The sequence below is a fragment of the Stegostoma tigrinum genome, chromosome 26 (genome assembly GCF_030684315.1).
Source record: "Stegostoma tigrinum isolate sSteTig4 chromosome 26, sSteTig4.hap1, whole genome shotgun sequence".
NCBI lineage: Eukaryota > Metazoa > Chordata > Chondrichthyes > Orectolobiformes > Stegostomatidae > Stegostoma > Stegostoma tigrinum.
The window spans coordinates 25,472,755-25,496,784 of record NC_081379.1 but is presented as its reverse complement, the minus strand read 5'-3'; the positions used below and the strand labels follow the sequence as shown (position 1 = coordinate 25,496,784).

At 46.3% G+C, this 24,030-nt stretch overlaps 1 protein-coding gene across 2 annotated transcripts in view; it reads right to left on the bottom strand.

The window, feature by feature from the left end:
- Window positions 1–13,152, bottom strand: part of bcl7a (BAF chromatin remodeling complex subunit BCL7A) — a 49,393-nt gene extending 36,241 nt beyond the window's left edge. Inside the window, exon 1 of one of the 2 annotated variants that reach the window (XM_048556282.2) lies at window positions 12,970–13,152. In XM_048556282.2, coding sequence (XP_048412239.1) covers window positions 12,970–13,061 — 92 coding nt within the window. In that variant the 5' untranslated portion in view covers window positions 13,062–13,152. The remainder of the gene's footprint in view (window positions 1–12,969) is intronic. The other variant, XM_059655056.1, reaches the window with a different exon arrangement.
- Between the last annotated feature and the right edge of the window lie 10,878 nt (window positions 13,153–24,030).

The window sequence follows — 24,030 nt, the reverse complement described above, 5'->3', positions numbered from 1 at the left end:
GTCGTTCTATAATTACAGAGAAAGAAATACAACTCTTGCTTCCAAGAGGTGCTCTTAGCTGCAGCATACAGGGCACTTTTTCCAAGGTATGCATCAGGCTTGACTTTGACATAGACTGTTGGCCAACAGTCTGTAATTTTTCAATGGGCTCATTATTATTGAACTGATGCCCATTGTTACTGCCTCCTGGTTTGAGGGTCTCTGAAGCTAAAATCTGGTCAAACATTGGAATAACTATTTTCACTGATGTAACTATTTATACGATTAGAATCTGCTGCATTAAGAGACAAAAAGATACTTCCCGACTTTCAAATCCACAAAATCAACATAATCTCTATCCATTGACCCGTAGATAGTCCAGACATCTTGAAAGAATCAAGAGAGTTTGATATTGAAGCTTCTTGATTTCACAGACTGATTTCATACTCTGCCATGCAGTCAATTCCTAGGAATCATACTTTTTCCCTAGGTACTTTGTTGGTTTTTGACAGTTGCCTGGTGACTTTGATGGGCTATAGCAGCAAGGCAGCAGAATGATATTATAGTTATCTCGTATTGAGAGAGATGTTGTTGTGGCAGCTATATCTTTTGAATACCGTCAAGACCTGTAAAGTATGAATGATTTCAATAGCTAATGCTTTCAAATGTCTTATTAATTTTGTAAATCTACAACTGTCAAATATAGTTGACAAGCCTCATCCTTATCTTGTTGCCACTTTGATGCTGGATAATTTTTGTGACTTTGACACTGCATTTAGGCTTACAGTTAAGATGTTGTTCAGCAACTTTTTCTTCAAACTAGTTAGACAATCAACAACAGATGGCACAAAAGAAAGCCTATGGGGTTGTCTTCCCTGGCAGGCAATGAAAAACTCATCCTTGTAATTTTGAGTTTTCTGACACTCTAGCTGAATAGGTGGTTTGATGTGTGGATTGTTGAGCAAGCTTACTAATTATCAGAGATAATGGGAACTGCAGATGCTGGAGAATCCAAGATAACAAAGTGTGTAGCTGGATGAACACAGCAGGCCAAGCAGCATCTCAGGAGCACAAAAGCTGACGTTTCAGGCTTAGACCCTTCATCAGAGAGGGGGAGGCGGACTGAAGATGGATAGAGGAGAAGATAGGTGGAGAGTAGAGCATAGGTGGGGAGGGGATAGGTCAGTTCAAGGAGGCGGGATGAGGTTGGTAGGTAGGAAATGGAGGCGTGGCTTGAGGTGGGAGGAGGGGATAGGTGAGAGGAAGAAAGGTTAGGGAGGCGGGGACGAGCTGGGCTGGTTTTGTGATGCAGTAGGAGGGGGAGATTTTGAAGCTTGTGAAGTCCACACTGATACCATTGGGCTGCAGGGTTCCCAAGCGGAATATGAGTTGCTGTTCCTGCATTCCTTAGACAACATGCCCATCATGGGCCTCCATCAGTGCCACAATGATGCCACCCAAAAGGTTGCAGGAACAGCAACTCATTCTGCCTGGGAACCCTGTAGCCCAACGGTATCAATATGGACTTCACAAGCTTCAAAATCTCCCCCTCCCTCACTGCATCCCAAAACCAGAGCACCTCGCCCCCTCCCCCCACTGCATCACAAAACCAGCCCAGCTCGTGCCCGCCTCCCTAACCCGTTCTTCCTCTCACCTATCCCCTCCTCCCACCTCAAGGCGCACCTCCATTTCCTACCTACCAACCTCAAAAGCTGAAATTTCGGGCCTAGACCGTTCATCAGAGAGGGGGATGGGGAGAGGGTTCTGAAATAAATAGGGAGAGAGGGGTAGGCGGACCGAAGATGGATAGAGAAGATAGGTGGAGAGGAGAGTATAAGTGGGGAGGTAGGGAGGACGGACAGGTCAAGGAGGCAGGATGAGGTTGGTTGGTAAGAAATGGAGGTGTGGCTTGAGGTGGGAGGAGGGGATAGGTGAGAGGAAGAACGGGTTAGGGAGGCGGGGACGAGCTGGGCTGGTTTTGTGATGCAGTGGAGGGAGGGGACAAGCTGGACTGGTTTTGGGATGCAGTGGGGGAGGGGGAGATTTTGAAGCTTGTGAAGTCCACATTGATACCATTGGGCTGCAGGGTTCCCAAGCGGAATATGAGTTGCTGTTCCTGCAACCTCGGGTGGCATCAGTGTGGCACTAAGATATTAAGATGACTTTCCATATTAAGATGTTCACCTGCACATCTGCCAATGTGGTATACTGTATCCACTGTACCCAGTGTGGCTTCCTCTACATTGGGGAAACCAAGCGGAAGCTGGGGACTGCTTTGCAGAACACCTCCGCTCGGTTCGCAACAAACAACTGCACCTCCCAGTCACGAACCGTTTTAACTCCCCCCTCCCATTCCTTAGACAACATGTCCATCATGGGCCTCCTGTAGTGCCACAATGATGCTACCCGAAGGTTGCAGGAACAGCAACTCATATTCCACTTAGGTACCCTGCAGCCCAATGGTATCAACGTGGACTTCACAAGCTTCAAAATCTCCCCCTCCCCCACTGCATCCCAAAACCAGCCCAGCTCGTCCTCTCCCCCCATTGCGTCACAAAACCAGCCCAGCTCATCCCCGCCTCCCTAACCTGTTCTTCCTCTCACCTATCCCCTCCTCCCACCTCAAGCCACGCCTCCATTTCCTACCTACCATCCTCATCCCGCCTCCTTGAACTGACCTATCCCCTCCCCACCTATACTCTCCTCTCCACCTATCTTCTCCTCTATCCATCTTCGGTCCACCTCCCCCTCTCTCCCTATTTATTTCAGAACCCTCTCCCCATCCACCTCTCTGATGAAGGGTCTAGGCCCGAAACGTCATCTTGTGTGCTCCTGAGATGCTGCTTGGCCTGCTGTGTTCATCCAGCTCCACACTCAGTTAACCATGTTATGAACTTGCAGTTCAGCCTAATCAAAACACGTATGCACCACAACCCTAAAATCAATGGAAGAGGAATTTCATTCCAGCGTTGACCACTGTCCTTTGTCCTAAAAGAGAATTGAACACAGATTTTTCCTTGGTGAATTTGTTAAGCAATGAAGGGGCACACACTTCCAGAAAAGGAGTAACTGGTAAACAGTTATAAAGGAAAGTAAACAGTAATGGCTCCTCCTAACGAAATGCCTAGAACATGGTCTGTTCATAAACAGTGTTGTGTCCAAGAAACAAATACAAAATCTCATGATAACATCCTCGCTCCAAACAATGTTCAGGTGATGACCTAGTGAAGCTGTGCCAAGTGAGCACAAGAATGTTTGCATCACGTGCATAATGACAGGGGCTGATAACTGCTGCACGATCATCTCATAGTGCTTACTAATTCTACCAACTGGCAGAAAAACAGCAGTGGTAGAGAAACTGCTGTAGAAAATTTAGTATCAAAGGTCTCTGCAAAGAAAGACCTACTCAGTCAAGCCTGGGATACTTCAATGATGAGGAACCACAGAATATCCATAATGCCTGGTCTACCATGAAATCCTTCATAAATAGCACTTAAAGACTTTAGGTTCCTCTACAAGGTGAGATCAAGACTGGTTTGGCTAGAAACAGGAGGAGGAGATCCAGAGATTGCTAAAACACGAGGGCAATGGATTCAAAGTTCAATGTAAAGAAAGCAGGTCTACAGACATTTAAGTTAGAGATGAAAAAATACATAGCCTAGAGATTGGATGATGGGTGGAAACTGCATAGGAAATCCAGGAACTCACTGACAGCCATGATGTTCATGAATCCTTCAGTAATGTTATGTCCTTCTGTGGACCAAGCACCCAAGGAATTATGCCAATGAACGTTATCGAGAAAGTGGCTATTTCTAGGGCAGAGAAGCAGTGATTGCTCGTTAGAAAGGGTACTTCAAGGACTGCCCTGATCAAAATGTTGTTGACCTCAATCCAACAGAAAGCTACCCATCATCTCAACACAACCAAGTACAAAATGAGGTTGAAAATGCCATTCAACAGCTGAAAACCAACAAGGCCATAAATAGGCGAAATCTCCGCAGGAATACTAAAAACGTCAGAGATATATACTTGGTGCTAATGCTCTGCCTCATCTGGATGGAGGGAAGCATGCCCAGGGGTCTCCCCAAGACACTTCAATTGATGCTGTCATCAAGAAAGGAGATAATACCAAATATGGTGACCCGAGGAACATCTGTTGTTTGAACAGGGAGAAATAATTGCAAGAATCCTCCTCAAAGTCCTTCTCCCACTGGCTGAGGAACTCCTTCTTTAATAGACAGAGTCTATTAAAAGACATGGTAGATGTAATCTTTACAGCAAGACTAATCCAAAGAGTGCAGAGAGCAGCAGAAACCTCTAAGTAACCTTTGACTCTATCCACCAGGAAGGTCCATGAAATGTCCTCAGGCAAAGTATCCATAGGAGGTGAACTTTAGATGTTTAATGCTGGCAGTGTCAACTGTAATAACTCATTCACTGACCTTGCTAACTTCACAAGCTCTCACAGCTTCATCTTTCTTAAATGCTTGTTGGTATAGTTCACTTGAGACAATCAATTGTGCCTTGATTTTCCATTCAACATATTCTGCTCGACTAAAGTCGGTTGTTAGTTCATGTGCAATATTGCCAGATGTGTCATTTTCTTAGTGTGTCAAAAGATAATTTTCTTTTCTAGGGGTACAAAATAAGTTAATACATTAATTTCACAAATGTCATACAAGTCTCACAAAAATATCATTTCAACTCTTCTCTTCCATAGTGAAGTTACAAGATCTTTTCATTTTTTCATGCAATTCCAAAAGCTTTTGATTCATCATCAGCGGTGCCTCACAGACAAAGACGACGATCTTCCACTCTCAGGGTGAGTCCATAGGTGGCTGTACAGACTGATGCAGCAACCGCAGACTGTTACACTCAGGGTAGAAGGTGGTTGTGGGAAAGGTGGATTGAGCATTGATGTGACAGTGCACTCCTTCTGCTGTTTTTGCCTGACTTCTGCTTTCATTTTTTTTCCCCACTTTCCAATTCACCATGGTTTAGAAACATCACAGGCACCCTTGGAAATGTGAGAACACAGATGATGGAGCCAATGCTCAAAAGCTGGGAGATTATGCAGAGGCAATGGTATTTTGATCTGTAGTGACAGTGCATAATCAAAGATCCAGAAACACTGCCCTTCTGAAAAAAATTCTTTTTCTTTTTCCCTAATTGGACGGTTACATCAGTGCAAATATACATTGCGCAGGTCTCCCTGTCTTCAGTTGAGTTGGAATTCCAAAAGCATCCACCAATAGCCTATAACCTCAATGTGTTTCTTCATAAACCTCCATCACCAGAATTGCTTCTGGTTATGGAAAGTCTCTAAGAGAGAAAGATTAGTGAATTCAGGTCCAGTCTAGCCAGAGTTTTTGGCAGCTCAGCAGTTAGCACTGCTGTCTCACTGCAGTCGGGACCTGCATTTGATTCTGCCTTCAGGCAACTGCATGGAGTTTGCATATTCTCCCCACGTCTACGTGGGATCCCTCGAGGTGCTCTGGTTTCCTCCCACAGTCCAGAGATGTGCAGGTTAGGTGGACTGGCTGCGCTAAATTGCCCACAGTGACCAGGGATGTGCAGACAAGGTGAATTAGCCAGGGAAAATGTGCAAATACAAGGATGGAGTGGATCTGGGTAAGATGCTCTTCAGAGTTTTGTTGTGGACTTGAAGGGTCAAATGGCCTGCTTCCACACAATTGTTATTCTATGACCAAGCTTCAAAGAATAAGAGGTGATCGCACTGAAATCTACAAACAGCTGAAAGGGATAGGCAGGGTAGTTGCAGGTAAAATGCTGCCCCTGGTTGGGGAGTCTAGAACAGGGGGCATAATTTAAAAACAAGAGGGTGCCCTTAGGATAAAATGAGAATTTTTTTTTTACTCAGAAGGCTGTGAAAAAGATTCCAGTTCCAAAAAACACCAAAAAGGCTGCAGAAGTTTAGTCTTGGAGTATGTTTAAGAGGTTGATAACATTGTTGATTACCATTAGCGCAAAGGGTTGAGGGAATAATATGGGTAAAAGTTATGCTCAATGCCTAATCTTATTAAACGGCACAGCAGCCTTGGCAGGTTAAATGGCCTAACCTGTTCCCTATGTTCCTAACTCAATGTTGTGCTGTTTGCAGGAAGTATACAAACAACTTCCAAAATTTTCACGTCCTTCCCCTCTTCATCACAGTATATTACAAGAAACAGCATTCAGAATCAAAGCTTCATGCGCTGTTAAAACATGGATACCTTTATTCCTCCCTATAGGAATAAAGGTATGACAAGTTTAAGTGGAAGGGTATGTAATGCAGTTATCACTACATTACACTTACACGTTTACCAGACTTTTCTACATCACGTTTCAATAAAAGGCAGATTCACAGTCACAAATTCTCAAACAATAATAATGCTGTATCACCCTCTGGCCCTCAAGTTTGCATAGTTTTCCTGCATTTCCATCCCTTTCACATTTGGTCTAATTACTCCACCTTCCACATTTGAACTTTTGAAGTGTCATTTTTTTCCATCCAGTGAGAACCTTCCAGGTCCTCCATTTTACTTTCAACGATTCTGTATTCACCTCCATTAATACCCTTTATCGCCACTGATATCCATGCATCAGACTTCTTTCACAATCGCCAACAGCCTGATTTGATCATCCTTAAACAGAAATGATTTAATTCCAACCTGTTGTTATCAGGAGAAGTCTTAACATTATCTTCATTCAATGACACTTTCCCCAAGGGTCTTGATGTCAAAACATAGGCTATAATCACCTGCATTAAAATCAGTATTAATTTTAACACAATTTCAAATAACCTATATTTGCAAATTCAAATTGGTGATTACATAAACTAGCTCACCCCAGAATTAACATATTACCAGTATGTGTCAGATTAATGGAACAATTTTAGATCTGTCCTGTTTTCTATTCCACTGTCAACTTCAGGAACGCATTTATATTTAATTGCATCAACATTAGAGGCAAATTTACACCTTGATTTATATAGAACATAGAACAATACAACGCAGAACAGGGCCTTTGGCCCTCGATGTTACGCCGACCTGTGAACTAAACTAAACCCACCCCGCTACACTATCCCATCATTATCCATATGCTTATCCAAGGACTGTTTAAATTCCCCTAATGTGGCTGACTTAACTACATTGGCAGGCAGGGTGTTCTACGCCCTTACCACTCTGAGTAAAGAACCTGCTTCTGACATCTGTCTGAAATCTATCACCCCTCAATTTGTAGCTATGCCCCCTTGTACAAGCTGGTGTCATCATCCTAGGAAAAAGACTCTCACTGTCCACCCTATCTAATCCTCTGATCATTTTGTATGAGTCTATTAAATCCCCTCTTAGCCTTCTTCTCTCCAATGAGAACAGACCCAAGTCCCTCAACCTTTCTTCATAAGATCTTCGATCCAGACCGGGCAACATCCTGGTAAATCTCCTCTGCACCTTTTCCAATGCTTCCACATCCTTCCTGTAATGGGGCGACCAGAACTGCACACAATATTCCAAATGAGGCCGCACTAGCGCTTTGTACAGTTGCATCATGACATCACAGCTCCGGAACTCAGTCCCTCTACCAATAAAACCTAACACACCGTAAGCCTCTTAACAGCACCATCAACCTGGGTGGCAACTTTCAGGGATCTATGTACATAGACACCAAGGTCCCTCTGCACATCCACACTACAAAGAATCTTTCCACTGACCCAGTATTTTGCCTTCCTAGTATTCTTCTCAAAGTGAATCACCTCACACTTATCCGCATTGAACATCTTACTGATAAGATTAGAAATGAAACTTAGCTTGGACAAGATTGTTAATTTCCATATGTAGAATGTATATTGCATTTTGTAGACAGTGCAAACTATGGGCATTGGTTGTCAACAGCAAAGGGCATAGATACTGAAGGGTGATCAAGCAAATTGCTTTGTCCTGAATGGTGTCAATATTCTTGAGTATTGTTGCAGCTGTACTCATTCAGGTAAATGGTGAGTATCCTATCACACTCAACACTAATCCATGACCTTTATTTCACTGTAATCTATTCAATAGTCTCCAGTTATAATTGGTTCTCTTTCAAAAGAGCTGCTGCAAAAATCAGTCCCTTGTTCACTTGAAGGTTCTTTCAGCAGTGTGTGTTTGCTGATACAGCTCACTTCTGGACACACCAGCATTTGCATTTTTGCATCCCATTCTACCAGTCCATGGATACCCACAGTTCTTCATAGCCATGCTAAACATTCAATTAGTACTTGAACTTACCAGTAGCATTTCCTGCATGTCCCACAATTGGTGTGTATCCCTTAATTCATTAGAACCTGTCCCACCCATTCACCCACACTCTGCAATTGGCCTTTGGATGTGATAGCTGTATGTCAATCTAATGTGAATAATAAACAGCTAGTTAGTGGTACAGTATACTGTTCCTCAGGATCTTCACATGACAACAGTACTGACTAACAATGTCTTCATTTTAGTACTTGATAATTAGTTCCAATTAGTAACAAGGAATGAATTTTAACTGTTTGGTTGTTATAGTTAATAAATACTGTCTTACCACAACACTTATTAGCTTCTTTCCACTTCCTATTATCTTCTCTATCATACACCAAATTTTCTAATTGCCTTGGATGAGGTCATCCTGTCTCAGAGTTCTCCAACTTTGACATCACAGCCTTGTTGAAAACCATGTTCTACTGTAAAGCATTCAAGTACACTGTACAACTTGCCTTCAAAAGCAAGCAAATATCTCAGTACAGAAAGCAATTTAGAACTTCATCCTGACCAACTGATAGCAACTATAGTCTCTAACCAGAGTGTGCCTTGACACAAATTGCCCATACCAAGTTATTAACCTCCTGCTAGATTACATTTTATGGATTACTCTTGATTCTTTTTAGAGCCAATTGTTAAAAGATTTTCACTTAGGAAATTCATAACCACGTTGTTCATGTTTGTTAAAAAAAATTTAACCTTCTTACAAGTTTTCTTTCATTATCAGGCAGAAACTTCACTGGGGCGCTAAGTTGGATCCCTATTCATTTAGAGTCATAGAATCATACAGATATACAGGATGGAAGCAGACCCTTTGGTCCAACTTATTTATGCTAACCAAATATCCTAAATAAACTTAGACCCATTTGCCAGCATTTGGCCCATATCCCTCTTAACCCTTCCTATTCATATAGCCATCCAGGTGCCTTTTAAATATAATTGTACTGGTCTCCACCACTTCCTCCGGCAGTTCCTTCAACACTCGGACCACCTGCTGCTTGAAAAAGTTGCCCCTTACGTCCCTTTTAGTTCTTTCCCCTCTCACCCTAAAACCAATGCCCTTTAGTTTGGATCTCCCACATCAGGGAAAAAGACATTGGCTATTCACCCTATACATGCCCCTCATTTTATAAACCTCTATAAGGTCACCCCTCAGCCTCCGATGTTCCAGGGAAAAATATCCCCAGCCTATTCAGCCTCTCCCAATAGCTCAAACCCTCCTATCCTGGTAACATCCTTGTAAATCTTTTCTGAACCCTTTCAAGTTTCAGAACATGCTTCCTATATCAGGGAGACCTGAACTGAACACAGTATTCCAAAAGCAGCCTAACCAACATCCTGTACAGCTGCAACATGACCGCCCAACTCCTATACTCAATGCACTGACCAATAAAGGAAGGCATACCAAATGCCTTCTTCACTACCCTACCTGGGACTCTACTTTCAACGAACTATGAACCTGCATTCCAAGATCTCTGTACAGCAATGCTCCCCAGGACCTTAACCTGAAGTGTATAAGTCCTGCCATGGTTTGCCTTTCCAAAACGCAGCACTTCACATTTATCTAAATTCTCCAAACTTTTGTGGTTGCAGACATGCTTGCTGAGCCGATGTGCTTGACTGCAAATGTTTCATCACCCTGCTACGTAACATTGTCAGTGCACCTCCAACGAAGTGTTGGTATTCTGACCCAGTTGTTATCTATATGCCTCAATGTGCTGGCATGGTTGGCATCACTTCTGGTTCTGTTTTTTTGGAAGAGAAGAATTACAATAAGTAATGTAACATGTTTACACCTTTTACAGATCAGAGATATTTCAATCTCAGATTCAGGTATTCCACTGCATATGCGCCTTTCAAAACTGTAATCAAACAGAACTGTGGATGCTAGAAATCTGGAACAAGAACAAAGTGCTGGAGACATGCAGATCTGACAGCATATGTTGAGCGCAAAACAGTTGACACAGCGTCCAGTGACTTTGTCAGGACAAAAGGTCACTGGGCTCAAAAAGTTAACTCTTTCCCCAGCACTTTTTTTTAAGTTTAAGTAGAAAACAGAAAAGTGCCTATACGGCCAAGATACCATTTCCTGGTTCTTATCACTTAATGTCATTAACAGTGACTTAACACAAGAAACAGCAGTTAAGGGAAATTAGCAGATCAACTTAATTTCCAAAAATATTTGCCTTGTAATTCTACAAGTCAAATTTCATGCGTCTTAAAGTTTAAGAAACAGCATAACTATTCCACTAAAGTCTACATCACTGCTTATGAAACAGCTGACTTCAGCCATTCTACAGAAAAGCATGACTCTTATTGACGTTAAATGCTATCACCAAACCTCAAGTACAATACTTTTGTATTCTTTAACCATGCATTGATCCTCATTCCTTAGTGAACCTATGTAACATTCAAACCACTATGCAACATACTGTCTCCACAAGTCATTGCAGTCGCAGAAAGTACATTCCTGGTTCCTCTGCTCCAATTCAGATGGCAGCAGGAAAAAGTTCCTATTCCTGATTGTTATTTAGCAATACATCCTGTTTTCAGCATTGGAAAGACATTATGTAGGATGGAATCAAACTTGGCAACGATTCCTTTCTTCTGTGATTAGCCCATCACCACACTTTCTGGTTTCACATAAGAATAATTACAAAATATTGCTGAGTAGCTCAAGTAAAATCTTGAAGGGAAGAAATCTGGAAGGAAACAAAATTCAGTTTAAATTAATGACGAATAAATAAACTAGGTGATGGCAATCTCTCAAATTTCTCTCCTCTAAGGCATTACATCCTTCAATGGTTAGTTGTAGAATTGTATTCAATAACATGCTTATGAAGCAAGATAGGATGTTTTATTACAAATAAGATCCTTTATAAATAGAAGTTTTGTTTATTTAAAGCAGTCATAGAACTTAATTCAAGTGATAGCACTCCCGTCTGTCAGAAGGTTAAAACCCACTTCCAGATACCTTGGGCACAGACTAGACAAGAAGCTCTTGCACAACAGTGAAGATGAACTGCATCTTAGAAAGTGTTGCTTCAAATTACACACTAAATTGACATGTCTGCTTTCAAAATAGTTTCATCGGAGCATGAAGTTTGAAGCTGGCCATTTGGGTTTTGTTTAAGTCTGCTCCAGCATTACTAAGACCTGGTTTATAATCTCAACTGTACTCTTCTGTGTCCACTATAACATCCAACTCTGCCTTAATTAAATTCAATGATCCAGCCTGCATTCCAAAAGACAGAATTACCCCGGAAGTAATTGGTAAAGTTTATGCCTCAATGTCCTTAAAACATTATACTGTAGACACTTTCTATGCAAATTGCTACCAGCTTACATTAATTTCACTTCATTACCTGCTCATTCTCTACCCACAGATTCACATACTTGTAAAGGTTGGGCCTAGAGCCTTCTTTAAATATCATTGACTCATTTGATCACAAGGTCTTTCATTGTACATGGGAGTGTTACATAGCAGTATCCAAGTTCTGTTACCCATGAGAAGTCCATGTATCCCCTCAGGTAAAGAGAATTTAGTGTACAATAATAAACTTCAAAAGTACACCTTTGCCTCCAAAATTATGTCAAAACATCCTGAGGTTGTGAAAGTTGCATATAAATTTAAATGTTTTCCTTACTGTTCCTTTTCTCAAAATAAATGCTAAACATATTCGCAATTTAAAAAGTTAATAACAGAATTCAAATCACCTACAACGCTCTCTACGTCATGCCTCAACGTCAAGAGAGGGATTTACAAATTGTGATTCTAAGCAGCAACACAAATTAAATCTGGGTAAGAGGTCACGTTAGGACAACCAAGATAGCAGCAATATGAATAGAGCACGTGGATTCTAGTTACAATGTTTACAAGTAACTGAAAACAACAGGACGCGGAGTTATTGTGTGCTCTCAACAGCTGATTGCGAAGTGGATACATGTAAATTGTTACCTCTGCCAAAATCTAACTTCACTCAAAATGAACTAAAAAGAATATGCAAGACAAAACAGTTATTCACGAAAAGACTTTTTATTCGTGGCTAAATATTTATGCTTTCCAATTAGCGCAAACTCATGCATTGCCCGATCACGCAACAGAAATTTTGTCGTCTAAAAATACTAGATAAATATAATAGCGAGAAAATACGCGCACTACTAGATATTTAATTTTACACTCGGTTGATAGTGACCCAGTTGAGGTTGGCTACTTCCTCCTCCCTTCCTGGCCTCGCCCTGTACTAAAGTGCGATCCAAAGCGCTAAATTTAAAAACCTTCATCAACAATAAAAATGAAAGAGGGCTGTGGAGCGTACGGGGAAGCGCCGCGCCGAAGCAGAGCCGACAAAGGACGCGGTCGTCTCGCAGTCTGCAGCCGGCACCGACACAAAGCAATGGCACAGGCTTCATGTGACTGCAGCGAAATGGATTCTGGGTTCAGCCCTCATTCCTATCGATGTGGGTCGGCTTTGAAGTGATTTTTTTTTAATTTTAAAATAAACCTGAAAAGGCAATCCCTATCCGGCTGTCCGCTCACCGGCGACGGAATTCCCCTCCTACAAAACCTGGATTCCGCTCCGACCCAAGTGATCTCCTTCCCCTACCACCTCCTCCTCCTCCTCTCTTCAACGACCGAGAGGGAAACGCCGACCTTTTAAAATCATATCCCCGTTGTGTTGTCGGTTTTGTTTTTAAAAAGACCCCTTACCATTTCCGTACTTTTTCGATAGCTGCCATAACCCTTTTGATGTCATCCTTGGCCCTGCTCCTGGTCTCGGCCCGCACCGACCTGCCGGACATAGTGAATTGTGGAAAGGCCGAGCGCCGCCAGCACAAAGCAAGCGAAACAACCTCTCTCTACCCGCCCCCTCCCCCCCAAACCAGGGCCGCCGCTACTGCTGCTGCTGCTCGAGCCGCCCTGCCTGCGCCTGCGCAAACGTCCGCCCCCGCGCGCGCGCGCGCGTACACATTGGAAGGAGAGCCGCGTGAACAAAGGCAGCACCTATCGCGAGATCTCATTCCCCCGCTTTTCCCGCCCTGCCTCCATTCAGCCACGTGTTTCATGACCGTAGAACCACGCGCGTCGATAGGTCCGCACGTTGAATAAACCAGTCCAGAAAGAAAACCTACATCGGACCCTTCATGCCGAGAAAAACTGGAATATGTTTTCGTTCAAGCCTTAAATGGCGACTTAAGATCCTCGGCCTTGGATGGCGGCTAGCTTATTTCCATGCACTTTCACATCTGTAATACACCAACGCTCCCTATTTAAACAACAATCCTAATTCTCTTCAAAACCAGCGAGAAACCAAACGGCACAAAAGCTCGATTCTAAACAGAGCAGGTACTTGGTGACTGAGCATGTCCAATGTCTGCCCTGGCCACCCTGCCACTGCTGTTTCTGCACAAAGTCCCTGTGTGCTCCTTGGCCCGTTTCCTTCTTGACACTTTATCCATGTATATCGGCATTGGAAAACCACCAGCCTTAGCACATCATGCCGGTCTCAGAGCAATTCACCAGTCAGTTCACACCTTCAACCCTCTAATTTGGAGCAAAAGAACTTGTATGTTTCTGCCGGTTGCTTTGCATGCATGCTGGAACACATGCATCTTATGGCTCTTAGCTTGTGTTCTACCGCTGATTGACCTTAGAACTTATCTGGAGACATCCATCCTCTCTAGATAGCATTGCTTTCTTACAGCACGAGCTCTTGACTGCTGACTTATAGATTGCCAGAAGGAGTGGTAGACAGCTTGTCATTTTGAGGAGCACTGGATATTCAATGTATCAGTCAAACAAGAAGTGGGCATGTAATGATGGCACCATCCAATGTCAGAGCAACGTGCATCAGCAGCTTATGAGACAAATATACTGCATGTGCGTTGAGCAAATGACAGTGAGAAAGTCAATGGGGAAATGCACTTAGTAGGGCATGGGAAGATTATGGTTGGTCAGGGGTTAATGCCATGGCAATCTTATTCCAGTTACAGAGTTGGTCACAGTCAGTCCTGCAGGTGACAGTCAAGTAGTTTAGGGATGGCAAGTAGGTCAATAGCAATGCTATTGAGACATCAGTCCAGGGGTATATTTAGTTTTACCTGCAATGAATCGAGAAAAACTGAGTATGATGTAAGTATGGTACAAGATTAGTTAATGGCCACACATAAGCATGAGAGGTGATGACATGTCCCAGTGATTGAGTAGGAAAAGCAGAGGGCAGTCTAGGGTAGTAGTGTAGGATGATGAGGTGGATGAGAGCTCATGACAGGGTATGATGCTTGTGATACTGAGGGCTATACTTCATCAGCCTCAGTGAGACGCATGTGCAGTGGCAGAGTTAGAGTAAGTTTGAGTCTGAAGTACTATGGTGGCACTTACACTAAGGAAGTTCAGAAGATCATTGACCTTACAGCACTGCTGGGCATCCCACTTTACTGAGGATCCTGCATTAATTTCTGCTGCTGCTATTTAGGTGTTTTAATGGTATGAGCTACTGGGGTAGTCGGCAAAGTAAAGAACAGCTTACCTCTCCACCGACACAAGCATCAAAACTTCCAGATGTCTGTTCGTGAAATGGGATGCAAACTTGCCTTTCTGCTGAGCCAGTTCTTTGGTGACGAGGGTTGAGCATCACGGGTCAATCCTGGCTTGCAGCATCTGAAGTCATGAGCTGCTGAGCTTTAAATGTGTCGTGGGAGGCATGGAAGGTAGAGGACTTCAACACTGGTAGAAGTTCCCAAGAAACATACTAAACTTCTAATCTGCATAATAAATTAGGTGAAAAGCAAAAGATCACATGCAAAAATTTGTCCCTAGGTCAAGGTGGAGTGGATGCCATAAAACGTGCTTGCCACCCCACTTTAATTACCAATGGGAAAATTCAGTCTCAGAGAATAAATGAGGCCAGAATTAAAGTACAGTCATTGCAGAAGGAAACTGCTGATCGAGGGGGCAAACATTTCCATCTCAGTTCCAAAAAATTCCCTTTCTTGTGAATGATCCCTGAGGCTCAGCATTTAGGCCAAGCCAAGCAGTGCTTAGAGTGACCTTTATTCCTCTTTTGTGACTTGCCAGTGCTGGGCTGCCTCCAGCACAAGTTTCTGCTCACAATTCTGGTGCTCCACACCTTGTGACATCTTAACCAGCTCTAATTTAGGACTTCCAAGATGTGTCCTTCTGGACTGGTGGAGAGAACACAGGAGTCTTGTAATAGTTTAGTCTAAATCTTGTCCCTCATCATTTCCACTGTCACTGGGTGGAACCTGTGAAAGGTAAAAAGTATGAGTTTGTGCCATTGTTGAAAAAGCTAAAAATACAACACATCATGACAGTTCAGTTATTGCGGACATCAAATCAATATAGGTGATTGCTATGTTCAAAGTGAGGGCAATGTTGCACCTAACTCAGACACCTGAATTTTGGGCTACCCTATTATCTCACACAAGTGAGTATGCTGCACTGCAAAATTCAGTATTCTTCCTCCATCGAGGTCAGATGAGCAACGGTTACAGGTGGACTGCTAGTTTTGTTTCTGTCCCTGAAGTCAGGGGCTGTCTTCTGCAAGGATGGAAGTAAGTAAGTTACAGAACTCAGAACAGTACAGCACAGTACAGGCGCTTTGGCCCACAATGTTGTGCCAAACTTTTACCCTAAACCTAAGGTCTATCTAACCTCCACCCCATCTTATACTATCATCCATATGCCTATCTAATAGCCGCTGAAATATGACTGTCAGATATGGAATGAATCTTGAGAATGGAATAAGAATATTTGAGGAGGGTGTTTGGTAGGGTTGGCAGTGAGAGAACAATAGGATGAGGATGAATGAGAGTCCTATACTAGATATTTGAGGAGGCAGCAGTGTATAACTTAAAATGCACCTGTCAAAGGAATGCTGTACAGTGCAGTGCTGTTGCAAGGTGGAAGGTGCAGGTGATGGCTAACATTCAGAAAGTAATATTCACATTAGTAGATCTAAGTACGATTTATGTTTCTGCAGCACTGTGTCCAAGTTCCAGCACCACACTCCTGCTGTATACAGCTTCCACTGTATCTTGCTAAGAGATAACAAGGTGCTAGCGAGTTTTGAGAAGATTTGTAGCTCAGGTTGAGGTTCTGGATGTGAGTTTGCTTGCTGAGCTGGAAGGTTAGTTTTCAGACGTTTCGTCACCATTCTAGATAACATCATCAGTGAGCCTCCGACAAATCGCTGGTGTTACGTCCGCTTTCTATTTATCTGGTTAGGTTTCCTTGGGTTGATGATGTAATTTCCTGTTCTTTTTCTCAGGGGATGGTAGATTGGCTCCAAGTCAATGTGTTTGTTGATGGAGTTCTGGTTGGAATGCCATGCTTCTAGGAATTCTCGTGCATGTCTCTGTTTGGCTTGTCCTAGGATGGATGTGTTGTCCCAATCAAAGTGGTGTCCTTCCTTATCTGTATGTAAGGATACTAGTGATAGTGGGTCATGTCGTTTTGTGGCTAGTTGATGTTCATGTATCCTGGTGGCTAGCTTTCTGCCAGTTTTTCCAATGTAGTGTTTGTCACAGTTCTTGCAAGGTATTTTGTAGATGACGTTCGTTTTGTTTGTTGTCTGTATAGGGTCTTTTAAGTTCATTAGCTGCTGTTTTAGTGTGTTGGTGGGTTTGTGGGCTACCCTGATGCCAAGAGGTCCGAGTAGTCTGGCAGTCATTTCGGAAATGTCTTTGATGTAGGGGAGAGTGGTTATGGTTTCTGGGCCCGTTTTGTCTGTTTGTTTGGGTTTATTGCTGAGGAATCGGCGGACTGTGTTCATAGGGTACCCATTCTTTTTGAATACGCTGTATAGGTGATTTTCTTCTGCTCTGCATAGTCCCTCTGTGCTGCAGTGTGTGGTGGCTCGTTGGAATAATGTTCTAATGCAGCTTCGTTTGTGGGTGTTGGGATGGTTGCTCCTGTAATTCAGTATTTGGTCCGTATGTGTTGTTTTCCTATAGAATTTTCGAAATGACTGCCAGACTACTCGGACCTCTTAGCATCAGGGTAGCCCACAAACCCACCAACACACTAAAACAGCAGATAATGAACTTAAAAGACCCTATACAGACAACAAACAAAACGAACGTCATCTACAAAATAGCTTGCAAGAACTATGACAAACACTACATTGGAAAAACTGGCAGAAAGCTAGCCACCAGGATACACGAACATCAACTAGCCACAAAACAACATGACCCACTGTCACTAGTATCCTTACATACAGATGAGGAAGGACACCACTTTGATTGGGACAACACATCCATCCGAGGACAAGCCAAACAGAGACACGCACGAGAATTCCTAGAAGCATGGCATTCCAACTGGGACTCCATCAACAACCACATTGATTTGGAGCCCATCTACCATCCCCTGAGAAAAAGAACAGGAAATGACATCACCAACGCAGGAAATGACATCACCAACCCAAGGAAACCTAACCAGATAAATAGAAAGCAGGACATAACACCAGCGCTTCGTCGGAGGCTTACTGATGATGTTACCTAGAATGGTGACAAAACATCTGGGAACAAACCTTCAAGCTCAGTGAACCAGCTTACATCTGGAACAAAATAAAGACCCACTCTCTTGTGGACCGAGAGGAGGAGAGTGCTGTGTTGGAGGTGAAAGGAAGACGTCGGATTGGCTGTGCACCCTTGAAACCAGTGGACCTTAATGCTGGCTTCGGCCTAATGCTTGTTCAGGGGAGCAGCCGACCTGCAACGATGGCTGCGGCAAGTGCCGTGCCCCAGGTCAGGGGGTCCGGAACACCATCTGTGTTTCCGTAAAGAAGGTGGATGAAGGTGCACCTGTGGACCACACCTTCTTCGTGAAGAGGGTCCTGTTGGACTGTTGCGGGTTCGCTGCTGCGGACATTTACTGCCTGCAGGATTTCCCTGGAGGAGGTTTTTACGATGTGACCTTCAAGAGTGCCAAGCTTTGCGAGCACTTCCTGGAGGTTTTCAAGGAGAAAGGAGGTGAGGGCCCCCTCTCTGTATTGACCTCTGTCCCACTGTTTGTGATGCCGGCGCAGAGGAGCCGTATGGTGACTGTATACATGTACAACCCGCATGTGCCAGCAGTTGATGTCCTGACCTTACTTGGAAGGTACGTGAAGGTGGAAGGGGACCTAACCGACATCATGGACCCCTTTGGCATCTGGACCAGTAAGACGCAGGTCAAGGTGACGCTGAGGATGGGCGCGGACGGGAATGTCGTACACCCACCGTCCAGCTTCGCGATCGGCAGGAGCAAGGGCTACCTGACCTATGCAGGGCAACCTAAAGTCTGCCATGCCTGTGGTAGGTCAGGTCACGTGGCGGCCGACTACAAAGCCACCATCTGCAGGGAGGAGGGACACCTTGCAAAGGATTGCCCACAAGAGAAAAGCTGCAACCTTTACGGGGAAGCGGGCCACCTCTATAGGGCATGCCCGCAGCGGGGCACCACCTACGCCCAGGTCGCTGGCAGGGGCAATGCGGGGCCAGCCCCCCCGGAGGAGAGGAAGGCACCAGGGCCCAGCAAGGACCCCACTAATGAGCAGGAGGGCCAGGTCGTGCAGGAGGGCCCAGCCCCGCAGGATGGGCCCAAGGCCAGCAAAGCGCCCCTGCAGGCTCCGCTCCCCGCCGACAACCCGGAGTCGATGGAGGCGGCGACAGGCGACCCAGGGAGTGGACGACGGTCCGGAAAGCAAGGAGGAAGGTGCGTCGGCGGGCCCAGGAACCGCAACCATCAGGCGGGAAGAGGCAGCTACAGGGGGGCTATAAGAGCTCTCTGACGAGGGGGATTCGGAGAGGGCCCGTCCGAAGCAGAAGTTAAAGATCTGAAGGGAGAAGGAAAGCAGCACCACGCTTCCAGGTGACGGGAGGCGTCCTGAGGCTCCCTCCGACACCCAGTCACGTGCCGCTGGCGCACTGGACGGTCCCCCGGAACTTCCAGGCGGGAAGGAGGAAACAGCGCATCCCCAGCCTGACCCAGAGCCGGACTCTCCTGCCTCCGTACCCCCAACGGGGAGATGCCACCCGGAAGGCAGCACGGACGGTTTCCTCAGCCCGGAGAACGTCCAGCAGTTAGCCTGGGCAATGGGCATGAAGGGACAGATGGAGGGGCTGGACCTTGGACTTGGGGAGGGTACTGCGGTCACTGCCCACAATGGGGGTACAAGTTACGGCATTAATGTGCGCAGCGTCAAGTCCACCACAAGATGTGTATCCACATTGGCCTACCTGACCACCATCAAGACGGACCTCCTGTTTCTGCAGGAGCGCAGGATACCGCACCTTGGCAGGTACAGGAAATGGTCCAGGGCCTGGACCTGTGGGTCTTCGATCCGGTCGGGGAGTAACGACTGTCGCTCCTCGGGCCTGGCTATTCTGCTGTGGGGGTGCAACTTCATCTCTCAAGTTCAGGAGGTGGTGTGGGGGCGCTTCCTATTGGCTGACGTCACCTACAGGAACGCTCCCCTGAGGCTGATCAATGTGTACGCCCCAGCGGTACGGAGTGAGCGGTTGGCCGTCCAGCAGCGGCTTCCACCCCTGCTGGCTACATCCAGGCCGGTCATCCTGGGCAGAGACTTCAACTGCATCATCGATGCAGATGGAAGATCCGGCGTGGGGTCAGCGGGTGGGGAGAGTCAACTGGACGTCACGTCCAGATTCCTGATGGGCACGGTGAAGGACGCCAAGCTGCTCGATGTCTTCAGCAACCCTGCAGACGGAGCGCAGCGGAGGTACACCTGGTCACAGCCAGACGCGTCTATTTGCTCAAGGATGGACTTCCTGTTTGTGTCACGGGCGTTCTCGGTCAGGTCCACTGGCGTCGACCCGGTGTTCTTCTCTGACCACTGCCTCCTGCTGGCCGACTGTCACTTACAAGACAACCAGCTGGCCGGCAAGGGGACGTGGAAGCTCAACACGACTCTGTTGACCCCAGAGAACGTCGAGGACCTTAAGAGGGAGTACGCTGGTTGGAGAACCGTGAAACCCCTCTTTGAGTCTCTGGGCGACTGGTGGGAGATGGTGAAGGAGAACATCAAGAGGTTCCTTGTCCTCAAGGGTGTTCGGAAGGCGAGGGAGAGGTGGGGAAAGCTGTCGCGACTCCAGAAAGGGGTGCAGAACCTGTTCCTTTTGCAGTTGATGGGGGTCGATGTCACGGAGAACCTCCACGAGGTGAGGGGCCAGCAAGCCTCGCTCTTCGCCGCGGAGGCCTCCAGGATAATCTTCCAGTCCAGGGTCCGCTCCGTGGAGCAAGACAAGACATGCTCGCGCTTCTTCTTTCAGAAGGTGCACAAAGAGAGCTCTGTGCTTAGCTGGCTGAAGGAGGACGACGGCTCGGTGACGTCGTCTCGGCCTGACATTTTGAGGATCAGCAGATCCTTCTATGCTGGACTGTATGACACGAAGCCCACGGACAGCATGGCCTCCGAGTCGTTCCTGTCGTCTATCACGGAGGTCTTAGACGACGGCACGAGGGAGTGGCTGGACCGGCCGATATCCCTGGACGAGCTGACCAGAGCCCTCAAGTCCTTGGAGAGGAATAGGACTCCCGGGAGCGACGGCTTACTGGTCGAGCTGTATTTCGCTCTGTGGGACCTGGTCGGCCAGGACCTGCTGGAGGTGTATGATAGTGCGCTTCAGGCAGGGGAAATGTGCAAATCCATGAGGAAGGGCATCATCACCCTCATTTACAAGAGGAAGGAGGAGAGGGAAGAAATTAAGAATTGGCGTCCCATTTCACGATTGAACGTGGACTACAAAATCCTGGGCAAGGTCATAGCCAAACGGGTCAGGTCTGTCCTGGAGTCGGTGATTCACCCTGACCAAACCTGTGCTGTGCCGGGCAGGAAGATCACTGAGAGCCTCGCGCTCATCAGGGATACGATTGCCTACGTGCAGCAAAGGCGGGTGGACACCTGCCTCGTCAGCCTGGACCAGGAGAAGGCCTTCGACAGGGTCTCTCATGCTTACATGAGGGACGTCCTCTCCAAATTGGGGTTCGGGGAGGGCATCCGCAATTGGATCCAGCTGCTCTACACCAACGTTAGCGCAGTCTCGATCAACGGGTGGGAATCGGACAGTTTTCCTCTTAGATCTGGAGTCAGGCAGGGCTGCCCGCTCTCTCCTGCCTTGTTCGTGTACTGTGTGGAGCCCTTCGCCGCGTCCATCAGGAAGGATGTGAGCCTGAAGGGCGTGACTATCCCAGGCAGCAGAGGCCTTCAGGTCAAGACCTCCCTGTACATGGACGATGTCGCCGTCTTCTGCACCGATCGTCGGTCGGTGAGTAGACTATTGGACATCTGCGGCCAGTTTGAACTGGCTTCGGGTGCCAAAGTCAATAGGGGTAAGAGCGAGGTCATGTTCTTCGGGAACTGGGACGACTGCGCCTTCATCCCCTTCACCGTCAGGACAGACTACCTGAAGGTGCTGGGTGTTTGGTTTGGTGGAGCTGGGGCGTGCACTAAGACTTGGGAGGAGCGTATCACCAAATTGAAGCAGAAGCTGGGCAGGTGGATGCTCCGGTCCCTCTCCATCGCGGGTAAGAACCTGGTTGTCAGGTGCGAGGGGCTTTCGGTACTGTTGTATGTGGCGCAGGCCCGGCCTATTCCCTGGACCTGCGCCGCTGCGGTCACCCGTGCCATCTTCCACTTCATTTGGGGGTCGAGGATGGACCGGGTCTGCAGGGACACCATGTACAAAGACCTGGAAAATGGGGGAAAGGGCGTACCGAACGCCACCCTCGCCCTGACAGCTACCTTTGTGTGCGGCTGCATCAAGCTGTGCGTAGATCCTCAGTACGCAAACACCAAGTGTCACTACTTACTGAGATTCTACCTGTCCCCGGTGTTGCGAAGGATGGGCCTGGCCTCGTTGCTGCGGAACGCTCCGAGTAGTTGGACCGTTCCGTACCACCTGTCCTTCGTGGAGAAATTTTTGAAAGGAAACACCTTTGACCACAAGGCCGTCAGGCAGTGGTCAGCACGTAGTATCCTCGAGACCCTTCGGGAAAAGGAGAGGGTGGATCCCGTCGTGTGGTTCCCCACGCAGACTGCCAAAGTCGTTTGGCAGAATGCTTCATCGCCAGCACTTTCAAACAAGCACAAGGACACTGCTTGGCTGACGGTGAGAGGGGCTCTGCCAGTGAGATCCTTTATGCATGCCCGGAATCTCTGCGCCACTGCACGCTGCCCTTGAGGCGGCTGCGGGGGGGACGAGACTGTCGATCACCTCCTTCTGGAGCGTGCCTATGCGCAGGAGGTCTGGAGGGGGATGCAGTGGTATTTGTTGAGGTTCATCCCGAGCAGCTCCGTGACGCGGGACTCCATGCTCTACGGGCTGTTTCCCGGGACGCACACTGAGACCAACATCAACTGCGCCTGGAGGACCATCAATGCGGTGAAAGACGCTCTTTGGTCTGCCCGCAACTTGCTGGTCTGCCAGCTGAAAGAACTGACCCCGACCAAGTGTTGCAGACTGGCGCACTCCAAGGTCCAGGACTACGTGCTGAGGGACATGCTAAAGCTTGGGGCAGCCGCCGCCAAGGCGCGGTGGAGAAAGAAACCAAGTATGAAACCCCTCATCCAGAATGGTAAAAAGGGCCCTATCTGGTAACTGGGCCCAGCTGGCGCCTTCCCCAACTGGTCAGGGAGCCAACGGGGACTGTGCGGGTTGACGACTGCCGGGGTGTTTTCTTTGCTTTGCTTTTTTTTTCTTCTTTGTTTTCTTCCTTTAGTTGGTGTATGTGCCCCCTGGGTAACCCGGAGCGGCCTGCCTGACTGGGTAGGTGTATAAATATGTTTTATTTTTTGTACATCTTATGAATAAAGTATATTTTTTCAAATAAAAACAAGTGACAAAACGTCTGGAAACTAACCTTCCAGCTCAGTGAGCAAACTCACATCCAGATAACAAGGTGTGGAGTTGGATGAACACAGCAGGCCAAGCAGCATCAGAGGAGCAGAAAGGCTGACGTTTCAGGCCTAGACCCTTTTTCAGAAATGTGTCTAGCCAAATTTTTTTTCAGGTTGGCCTTTTCTACCCATTTTCAGGAAGTAGGACTTCTCTTCTGATCCCCACAGCCTTTATCATGACCTCCAGTGTCAAGTCCAGGAATCATAGTTTACTGGTTTCTTCCCAGCAAGATTCCCAGCAGCCATTCGTATTCTCACTGGGCTGTCCTTAATTACAGAGCCTTCACTGACAGATCTGGAGCATGATCTTGTCCACATTCTCCAGTTGACCAAGTAACCCAGCAGCTGAATGCTAATGTTGTGGCTATTTAACTCAACCCAACCTGATTGTGTTCCTGACTTACTTTAAGTCCTGCTGTTTTTTCCATGAACTAAAATATCAAAATGCCATTTTTTTTTTGAAAATTCGCACAATCTTTCAAAACTACAACACACAAATGGTTTGTAGATGCAAGGATTGCAAACAATAAAAATAACTTAGTAACATTTTACAGGTTATTACATTTCAAATGTTGAGATGACACATGAGAAATTAATATTTGAATACTTAATGCTTTATCAGCACTTCCTTCATCTGTTATTTCAATCTCAGTGTTGCTCAGTTTGGAGCATTCTTGCCTTGAACTTACACTCCAGGGCTTGAGCTCAAAAAAATCAAGGCTAGTATAATAGTACTCTACTGAAGGACTGTTGCACGATCAGGTGACATCTTTCAACTGGATTGTTAAAGTGAGGCCCCACCTGCCTGTTTGAGCAGCTGTTAAAGAAGCTATTACACGATTTCAGAGTGG